The 11882-nt window shown below is 22.2% G+C and overlaps 2 protein-coding genes across 3 annotated transcripts; one reads left to right on the plus strand and one right to left on the minus strand.

Moving 5' to 3' along the window:
* Window positions 1-4228: 4228 nt before the first annotated feature.
* On the minus strand, window positions 4229-7667 carry LOC112690867 (dnaJ homolog subfamily C member 5-like; the record flags this gene model as incomplete). Of its 2 annotated transcripts, XM_025564971.1 has the most annotated exon segments (5): window positions 4229-4760; window positions 5876-5914; window positions 7097-7231; window positions 7315-7467; window positions 7529-7667. In XM_025564971.1, coding segments are annotated over 5 exon segments (637 nt in total), but the record flags the coding sequence as incomplete, so codon positions are not given.
* Window positions 7668-10904: 3237 nt separating this feature from the next.
* Window positions 10905-11680, plus strand: LOC112690869. The gene has a single exon (XM_025564973.1). It carries the CDS (start codon window positions 10991-10993, stop codon window positions 11645-11647), a length of 657 nt encoding a protein of 218 aa, XP_025420758.1. The 5' UTR covers window positions 10905-10990; the 3' UTR covers window positions 11648-11680.
* Window positions 11681-11882: the final 202 nt, after the last annotated feature.

Below are 11882 nucleotides of genomic sequence, written 5' to 3' on the forward strand. Positions count from 1 at the left end.
CGCATATAGACTATAATTATATTCAATATGATGTTCTTTTAAACTTAAAATTGTTATAATTACAAAAAAAAAACCTTTTAAATATTAAATTTTTGTGTAATTTTGTAACTTTTACTTACTCATTGTTCTAATTGCTGGTTATATATATATATGATATTAAATTCATTGTGAAAGTAAAACCACCATATACTAAAATCGCTTGAAACCAACTGCTTCTCGATTATAATGTATAAGTATGTATATGCAGTTTTCGTTTTTTTTTTTTTTTTTGCAGTTTAAACTATCCATTCTTGTTTATTAAATATAATTTTGCCAGAAAATTAAAAGTACTCGACAATAATATAAAATGTCATATTTTACTCTAGTAAATCTATTTATTGGCAATTACATTAATTTAAATTTATATCCTGAGTGTCACAAAAATGTATAATATCATCAAACAGTACATTAATATTATATATAGAGAATGCAACAAATGCACTTTTATTTATATTCAATGTCAATTTTAGATTAGAAAATTCTTTGAAAATTGTATTTACTTCAGCAATTGCATTACTTTTAACATTAATAAGTTAAACAGAAAATAGAAACGAGTAAAGACATTTCAAATGAATTATTTAAAGCGTACTTAAAAATTATTAAAAATGTGTTTTTAAAAATACTGCAATGCAGTGACAATACTTTGAAAAAGTAAAAATGTGAACCCGTTTATACGAGTATGTGTAGGTTGAATGTTCAAGACGGTGCACAATATATATTACATAATATATGTATTGAAATTTAAAAACAAAAATAAAAATAAATAAAATACTAGAAATAATACTAGAAATATCAAAATATATTATGCAATAATATACAATATCCTTATGGTAAAGTAATATATAATCAGTTTGTAAAACAAATTTATAAAGTTCAGATTCTACCATGAATCATGATTTGAATAATATTCTTTATCGATTTGCATGTATCATTCATTTTTGATTGGTAAAATGTTAATGGGATCTATATAATGATGCATCATAAAAGCGAAGTATGATTATTAATTTTACAAAAATGAATTAGTAATAAGTTTCAAATGAATGATATTTCAAGTTATTCTAAGACGGCGCTTTGCATCGGCAATTTAGGTGCTTCTCTGTATTCTGCTTTTATGTGGTGAAATAAATTTAGTTGTTGTAAAAAAATGATAAATATTATTATAAACTACCTACGTCTCATTCTTTTAAATAAAAATAAATAAATACTTAACCTGGAGTATTACTATATTTGTAAAGTACGACCAGATTTAAATTAAAAAATTCATAATCACGTATATACATGCAAGGTCAAAGTCACTACTCAGAGTATCAAATAATAACTGTAAAATTAAAAATAATAAAATTTAAAAAAATATTTCGACATCTTCGAGTTCAAATATTAAATATCAAACTCCATGAAAAAAATAAAAAATAAGCCACTTTTCATTACTATTAATCACTTCGAATTTTTATCTCCAAATGACGAAGAATTTTTCGATTTTACGTATCAAGCAACTAGTTCAATCGAAATTGTCCAGAAAGTAAAAATTAAACCACCAATCTAATCTCATTGACAAGGTTGTATTTTTCTGGAAATCTTCAAAAGATCAATTAAAAATAAATTTTAACCCAAATTTCAGATGTTTTTTGATTAGGGTTTTCTTTCTCCTAGGAAGGCTGCCACCTAAGACTAAAGAACTCGCCCTACCTTTTGTCAAAACCATTTAATCTACCCTCAGTTCGTTGATCTGTCCAACATAGAATATCCTATTGGTAGCAAGCTACCGTTGGCATAACTCTCAAATCTAATCCTCATAAACACGTCAAGAAAAATGCTCACAGAGAAGGACTAGTTCGCTACCTAAAAAATAAACTTCAATTTCATACATATCAGTTTGAACCAAAATATTCTGATCTAAGTACTGGTGAGGGTTCATTCAAATTTAAATTAGAAGTTTTTTTAAAAATTAAGGTTCCATCATTTTAAAAGATTTGATTTAGTTGAAGTATGTGACGCTGATGATACAATTTTAAGAAATAAATAAACCCATCAGAATAATCACTATTAGGATTCAAAATAATTAAATATCAATGCAATTTGAGAAGCATGAACTAGAACTGAAGTGTATTAATCAATATATCATCAATATTTGAAGCTGATATCATACAGATTCAACATAAGTTAAACAATAAACAATACCAATCAACAAAAAGTTGATTATCATCAAATAAAAATATTTTTTAATTAACTTTTAACAAACCAGAATAATACCATTTTAAAATTATAAATTAAAATTTTTTTCAAGGTTCATTTAACATTGTAAAAGTATATGAAGTTGATTCCTAAACATTATTAATGAACAGCTATATTAAACTTGATACATTTTATTAAAAATAGCTCTTTTCAGTTTTAAAACAATCTTTTTAATGAATACATTGTGAGCATATGCCTAAAGTAAAATCCTATGACAAGAATATAATATTTTGATGACTGTTCTTTTATGCATAGTTATGAACCCAATATAAATATTATATTGTAACATATAATATTGTTTACAATATAAAAATTGTAAATAAAATACTTTTAATTTAAACTAGCTTTAGAATAATTTAAATCTGAAATAAATCTCAAAAATTAAATTGATCTCAAACAAGGATTGCAGCCACTTACTGTAAATAAAATTTATGTTAAAAATAACATAAATTATTTTTATCATATAATAAAACAAAACAAATTTGTATATTTAATAAATAATATAAGATAAATTAAATTGCAATCCATTTAATATTTATATAAAACATTTTGTTTTTGTCATTTATTACCAAAAATGATACGATGTAATTAATTCAGTGCAAAATATTTGTTTTTTTTTTTTTTATTATTATTTATTTATTAGACCTTATACTAAAGATAGTGTTATAAGAAATAGTAATAATAGTAGTAATAGTATAATATAAATCACATTTATCTTGCAATGTTTATCTTTAAGTAGATAATAATAAATAAACAATTTATATTTCTAAACTATATAAGGAAATTTGATCTACTTGTTTAAGAAAAATTATTTTCTAATCGTAAAATAATTGCTTACAACCATAATATCAATTAATCATTTTATATGTGAACAGGATTAAAGAGTAAATCAAACAAATAACTAGAAAACAGTATAGGGAATAAAATTATTATTATTATTATTATTATTATTATTAAGTTTAGAAATGGTGGTAGCTGTTATATAAAGTACAAAATATAATAATAATACTTTCTATGTCGATAAAGCTAATTAAATTGAATATGAACAATTTATGTGAGGTAATTAAAAAATAATATTTAACAAACATTGTTTTATTATTTACAATAGTTTTTCTGGAGGAGATTCAAAAGTTTAAATTAACTTAAATATTAAAAACAACAAATGAATAATTCACTAGAATACAAATATTATATAATAAAATATATAATAAATAAAGTATTATATTAAGCCATAAGGTATCTAGGTATTATAATGATAACAAAAAAAATATACAAGGTATTTTCTTCTATAAATATCATTTTATTGTTTACATAGAATTAATCAAATTATTAACTTGACTACTCACTACAGTTTTTCTTCACATATTGATAAATTTTAAAAAAAGTTGAGAAATAAAAATTGTTAAAATAGAAAATTAGAACATATAGTTCCAGAACACAATTTTTCTTTAACAAGTAGCAAATAACAATAAACAAAATATGAAACACAGAATAGATAATATTTATGTATCAAATACTAATTAATGAATAATTGTATTATTTTAAGCTAAAAATAACATTATTGATTATAATTTAATTATATATTATTATACTTCATACTGTCAGCTAAAATAAAAATAGAACAAATCACATGCCAAAAAAATTGTTTCTTAATATACAAAAATTAAACCTAAAATATTATAGAATGACTTGATCTTTTTATGACAATAGACATAATAATCACTAATATGAAATATTTAATGAATAATCATTAAATGTTTTATATTAGTCAAACCTAGAACAGAATATTTACCCAATTCTCCTGTTTAGAAAAGTTATTTAACATTATATAAATGTTTATGCATTAATTGTTTTTTTGAAATATTGAAATATATATATTTTATATATGACAGAAACTCAGTCTATAAAAATAATAAATAAAGAGTCTGTTATTTTTAATGCAATGAATTTCATTAATAACAAATAACAGCATATATCAATTAAATGATTTATAAATAGTTTATTGGATTCTTTTAGAAAACTGGCACTTACCTACTAGATATTTTGATAGTAAATATAAAATAAGTTTAATTAAACTACCCAATAATACACGTAAAAGCAATAATAGGAGGAAACACACAAGAAAAATTCAACCACACAGTGACAAATATTATGATTAATTTGACAAGTTTTTAAAATGTGGCTATTGAGTATGAAAAATGTTATTTATGTGAGTCTCAATAATGAAACTCCACTAAAAGAAAATAATTGATAGTGGTAGTTCTAAGAATAAATGAGGATTGTGTCTGGGGCTTTAATAGCTTTTTAATAATTTTTATTTATTTGCTTGCAGAATATTTTGTCGGAGTACCATCTGGATTCAGTGCAGTTGTTTCATTAGCTGAATTCGGTGGTGGCATTGCAAATACATTAGTATTCTGTGCTGTGCCTCCAGTAGTATTATTTGTAGAAGATGGTTGGTTCACTACAACATCATCTTCGCTATCCTCCTAGGGAAAAAAAAAATTATAACCAAATTCAAAGTCAATCATTAGTTCTATTCATCACCAACAGAACCTAGATGCAATTATTTTTAAATTAATAATTTTGGAATAGGATATTATTTAATACAAACAAACGAGTATCTCATTTCTTTAAATGCAAATATTAGTTTTTGTTATTTTAATATATGAAAATCAATAACACATAATTTTACAACCTCATAATAGGAAAAGGGTAAATAGTATATTTTAAGCCATATACATTTTTATCATGCATATAATTCTACCATTAAACAAATGACATTGGCATTTAAATTAAAAATCAAATAATAAATTATTTATGGATTTGTGTTAGTTAATTGATTAAAAATATATTAATATATAGCCCATGACCAAATTATTTTTAAAAACTAATCTATTCATAACTATTGTAAATGAATTATTTTTTTAAAAAAAATATTGAACAGCATTAAATAAAAAAAATGATTAAAGCATTATTTAACAGTATCTTTTATAATTATCTGTTCATTATACAATTAAATAGCGTTTATTTTTTGAGCAAGAATATTCCTAAAACTTAACATACATCTATTAGAAGACTTCATTTTTGTTGAACTTTAAAATTTTTAAAAAATGTTGGTCTCAAAAAGAAATATTAATTTTGTTAATTAAAATTTTAATATTATACAATACTATTCACTATATGGCTATTAATATATACTTAATATAAGATTTTAACATGTTGAAGTATTTATAATAAAATAATATTTTTTTAAATTAAAATTTATAAAATTAACAATTTGTATTTTACAAAACTCAATTATAGGCAGCTATTTTTAAGTTATATTTTTTTGATTAGTATGATGTCTAAAAGATAACAATTTAAGTACCAATTATTTATATTAATTAATATCTTATAAAGTTTTAATTAAAAATGAATATTAATAAGAAAATGTATAAGTATAAATGTTAATTTTTAATAATTTTTAATAATAATATATGAACTATATATTGTAATTAACATTTTAATACACTATGTACTATTGTAAACAATAATTTTAAAAGATATTAATGCAATTACAACTGAACAGTATGTAAAAACATTTTTTTTAATTATAAATTACCTTTTTACGAATAGCATCATTGGGATCGGCTCCATCATTCTACAAAATAAAACACCGAAAACAAGCCAACATTAAATGCAAAAATGGGACCAAAATTATTCAACAAAATAAAATTAAAAAAAATTATACAATGATATAAACAAAGATGAAACTGCATTAAAATACAATAGTTATTAAAATTATATTATATACCAGCATGCAATAATTAATTTTTTAACTAATAAATTTATTTTCGCTCAATTTTCTACTGAAGAATTTAATATTATTTAACCAACTGGAAAGATAAAATCTAAAATAATCTTAAATCAAATATGTACCTGATAGTAAAAAATGTAAATGAATAGTAAAAAAAGTATTTTAAGGCACTAAACAAATTTAATAACTTTTCATAAGCATTTTACTATCTAGATATTATAAATTATATTAATTATTAGGATGTGTAATGATTAATATATACATATTAATGACAAGATATTTAGAAAGTTAATTCTACCATATAATATATTAATTCAGATATGAAACAAATCTAATATGATGATAAAATAATGTTTTAATAAATTAATATACCTAATATTATTTAAAAACATAATATTACTTACCAATAATAATTAATGATATATTTCTTTAACTGTTTGTAAGGCTACCGAAATAAGTATTAAACCACAATTTGTATACATTAGGCAATTAATTTATCCATAGTACAATCAAAAATAAAATATTCAACTGTACTATGCATTAATGTATTATAAATTAGTTCAGTATTCTATCGATTAATAAAGCTCAAAACATTTAATATATACTGTAAATACTTTGTAAATTAAAAAAATTAAAACAGTATATGACAACAAGCTATGGAAAACTAGAACATAAGATTATTAAATAACACATTATTAGCAAAGTTATCATTGATAAGTATAATATTAAAAAAAAATTGTGTCAATACTTTTTTCAGCAACCACATACTTTATTCTATATTTTATAGCAGATAAAAATAATAAAAAAAAATAAAAATAAATATTTACCTTATAAATATTAATGATTATTAAGAAATAATTGCAGAGATTGAAAAAAATTAAAATTATTTGACTCAAAATTATATTAGTTCTTATAATTCAACATGCCTATACCATTAGACAAACAAAACAAACCTGTGTTTGTTGTTAAGAAATCAAAAATTGACCACATGCAAATATTTAAATAAAAAGTTAACAAATTACTTACATGTAAATTTGTATAATTTGCTTGTTGATCTTCAGGTACATTTGGCTTGTACTTGCCAAAACAGAAATTGCAACAACAGCAACAACAGAAGCAACAGCAGCAACCAGTTATTAAACAAGATCCAATTATCAAAGCCTGAAAATAATAATTGACAAGTGCTCAAATTTTTTAAAATAAAAATCTGAAAAAAGGGTTGAAACATCAAATTTAAAACACACCTTGCACCATTTTGAGGTGACAAAGAAGTAAGTATTGACATTTTCCTCGCCAAATTGCTCAGCAATATACAAGCCTAGGGAACCATAGTTGTCATATATGTTACGTTTGCTTGGATCCGTCAAAATTCTGTATGCTTTATTAATTTCTTTGAACTATAAATATTAATAAATTAACTAAAATATGACACAACAATAAAATATTAAATTTTAAAACCTTTTCTTCAGCTTCTGGATTACCAGTATTTTTGTCTGGATGGTATTTCAATGCAAGTTTTCTATAAGTTCTTTTAATTTCTTCAGTTTCTGCTGTCTTTCCTAAGCTCAGTGTAACATAAAGAGAATCTCCAGATGTTCTAAGCAAAATAAAAAAATATTTTAAAATTAATACTAATTACTCTTAAATAATTTAACTACTCAATTAACAATGGATTTTTAGTAAACCCTCTAACAGCAGAATAATTTAAACTCACTGATGAAATTAATGTAAAACAAAAATTAAAATTCTTTACAAACTTTATCTTAAATAATAAACATACTTGCAAATTAACAAAATTTACAACTTAATTATATTAAGAAAAGTAACAAAATAGATAAGTATTAACATATTTTATTTCTAAAGACTATGACAAAATTAATGTTTAATAAAATGTTCATAACTATGCAATAAATTTGACATTGAACAAGGGAAAACCAAAAATGTGAAAATATAACTCAAAAACTATTGTTTTCAACCAATTTCTTTTTCTTTTTTTTGCTAAATTATCTTTAAAATCATAATTTAAATTAAAAAAAAAAAATAAATAAATCGATAATTAACTTAAGTGGACTTAGTCTTGGAATTTTACTAGTTTTTATATATAATATGTGAAACTTATTAATGTGTTATTGTATTGAAATTTACTACTAATAGTTTTTACAATTCTGAATTTTGTAAGTGGATTTAACATTTTCACCTTCTGAATGATATTTGAAGTACCGTCTCACTGGATTATCAAAATACATAATTTTTGGCATAATTATTAGTTAAGTATAAAATTTTTAATAAATTAAAATACATATTAATTGAATCACAAATTCACTGTCACAATGTCATTATCATAGTTTCATGTATAAACTCATGTATAAACGACATTTAGTTGTTTGCTAGATTCCAAAATGTAAAAAAGTATGTATGAATCATAAAATATAAATCCCGTTTTAATAAGTAACAACTCTTTTATATGAGTGGTGGGGAGAACTTCATAAATTATTATATTAGGTACTTTATCTGGTTTTACTGGAGGTGTATAATGTCAAATAGGACATTCAATATATGCATAATTAAAGATTTTATCTCAGATTTTACAGTGTACTTTTATGATGTATTTTCTTAGTGTGATATGAATAATAAATAACAACAATTTTAATAAAAAATGGCCATAGGGAGAGCAATTGCCTTATTTACTCCATCACCCTGTGGAAATTAATTGTTCTAATATTGTTTATATACTATATTATACTATACTATACTATACATATAGCAAGTTTAATATAATATGTATTATAAAGAGCAGCGGTTCCCAAACATTCTTGTTTGACCAAAGATTTTTCCATCTCCAAAACAAAACAAAATTTTATTGAACCTCCCAGTAAAAATTTTTATTTTTTTTAATATAAGCAAATTATTGTTTATTGAATATTAAGTATATGATAAAGCAATATACAGTATAAATATTTGCCTTTCCCTTCCCCTGATAATTGTTTGCACCTCCTTTGGGATATATGTCTCATAGTTTAGGAACCACTGATAAAGTGAATAACATTTGTTGATTGTAGAATAAACACACAATATCATTCATTTTTATTATTTTATAGCAAAAACAATCAAAGATTTAGATTTTTAAAATTCCAATAAAGCTTAATAAAAGTAAATTAATCGCATAATGATAATAAGCCGATAAGGTATAATAATATAATATTCAAAATATCCAAAGAACGTTAAGCTTAAAAGGATGCCTCAGCTTTATCCATTCTTTCCGTCTTACAAATATTCAAATAAAAATTCAACAACAATACAGAGATTGTCTTTATTGTTCTTCTAATAAAATGTCAAAGAACAAATTATTTAAAAATGTTCTGATTTTATGTCCAAGAATACCTATATAACTTTTTAATGTTAAATAGATATATTATTCAAGAACTTAATATTTTTAAATGATGTTTTAGTGAAATTATCTTGGAAATTATCAAAAAACATAAATATTTTTTAAGTTTTTCTAGTAAAATGTTCAAAGAACCATTTATTTTTATAACTTTATACCTATAAATGTTTATTGAACATAAAATAATTTAACGTTTATTGCAAATAAAGTTCAAAAACAAATTATTGAACTAAATCATATAACTAACGGTTCATAATGCATTGCATTAAGTATTAACATTAGCATAAAGTATACACTCATATTCACTTTCTTTTTATTTATGTATATATTATTTCCATTTAAACCATTATGATATTTAAAACACCATTTATTTTTCTTTGCACTTCTTTAGAGAAGTTTCATTTATAACAGATAGGTATATAGTTATCAAATCACATACATCCTTGTTTATTATTATCTTATAAGTAGTAATATTAATATATTTGACTTTCAAAATGTTTTTATTAGGTTTAGTTTTTGAATTGTTATAATATTTTCTTTGCAATAAATAAATAAATAAATAAATAAATATACAAATTACTTATAACTGGTGTAAAAGCTGGACTAAATTCTTACCATATTTATAAGTACATTTAATTAAGCTACTTTTAAGAATAATTAGATAAGATAAACTATAGCAAATGATAATTTTAACTGAATATAATAAACTAGCATAATTTTATTGATAAACACAAACAACATCTCAATTCAAGTTATAAGTAGATAATTATACATATTATCCACTTGTAGGGTAGGACTTTTAGTATAATGAGTAACATACAATAAATATAACATAGAAATAACATAGTGAAAATATTAATGCAAATGTAATTAATAATTCATTTAAATTACATTTATTTCCCCATTTATTTTATTAATATTTAATTTCTCCAATGTCTATTAATAGTAAAATTCTAATCCAACACGAGGTTAAATTTTTAATATAAATAAATAATTTCAATTAAATAACATAAAGTTGTAAATAATCATACAAAGATGAATCATTTGATATCAAATAACAATAAACCTCGCAATAAACTTATCTCTATATAGTTAAGTTGAAATATAAGTATTATGTAAAACCAAGTTTGTTTATACATGAAAACAAGTTAATTTATAATTGTTTATAATACATTTATTTATAATATTATTGAAAATTTTATAGATAGGTATTTTATATTTTATACATTAATAATTAGTTAATATACTCTAAAATACACTATGTATTAAATTAAAATAGTTATGATTTTAACACAAGAATATATTTTTATAAACTAAAAAGAGGTAGGTAGTTGATATATAACAAATTATAATTTATATATATATACATATATTGGAGGGGACAGAACTACTTTATTCAGTATGACAGTTATATCTATTTAATAACTTTACAAGAGAAGAATTTAATACAATATTTCCTGTCTCATTTACTTGAAGCTAAAATTCATTTGAATGGATATAGAGTATTAAACGTTCAAGAACACTAAAAATTAAAAATGAATATTAGAATATGTGCTTTTATATTATTTACCAATATATTACTACTACCTATTACAGCATACGTAAAAAACAATTTAAATGCATTTTTTGATGTCTTATTGAGTGATAACAGGCAAGAAAATCGTTACAAGTCATTATTACAAACTGGAATACATGATTTTTCAGTCGGATTATTTGTTGGATCAGGTGGTCGTATTGATAAAATATCAAATATTCAACGAACTGGTAATGTAAATGTATACCCTGGAAAACTTGAAACCTGGATAGAAATGACTTTCATCGTCAAACACCTAGATGTGATTTGGGATAATTCAACTTGTTTTGGAATTAGGTGTCACTTATGGGCTACAATGTTAAACAATAAATTTGATGTAAAAATGGCTGTGAGACCGATTAACTGTCAGGTATCATACAATATCAATTTAAACACTATCGGCACAATGGAAGTAAGTGTGTCAGAATTACCAAGATATATACCAAGCTTTTTTTTCAACGGAGCATTATACATTGTAGAGGTATTCTTTAAAGGACCTCTAACAGAAAGCGTCAAACATCGAATAAATCATGGAGTTATACTGGATTTTATAGATAAAAATCAAATAGATCAAATATGCATAGCTGTTAATGAAACAATTCACTCACAAAAGGTTTGAATTTTAAAAATATTATACATTATTATTAATTTATATTTATTATTTAATCATAAGTACTTCATTCTTGATATATTAACAACATTTATAAAATAATTTAATACCGATAAGTGTTTTTATTTTTTACTATCAAGACATTAATAAAACTTAAAATATCAATGGTTATATATTACACAAAATAGACTATGCTCAATTCATATTTTGTCAATTATTCATAAGAATATTTTTGTAAATTAAT

Source organism: Sipha flava, unplaced genomic scaffold (assembly GCF_003268045.1).
Source record: "Sipha flava isolate LNK unplaced genomic scaffold, YSA_version1 52465_pilon_pilon, whole genome shotgun sequence".
NCBI lineage: Eukaryota > Metazoa > Arthropoda > Insecta > Hemiptera > Aphididae > Sipha > Sipha flava.

Bases quoted from the DNA above. Each gene is read 5' to 3' on its own strand.
- LOC112690869 (XM_025564973.1), top strand. From the start codon at position 10,991: ATGAATATTAGAATATGTGCTTTTATATTATTTACCAATATATTACTA.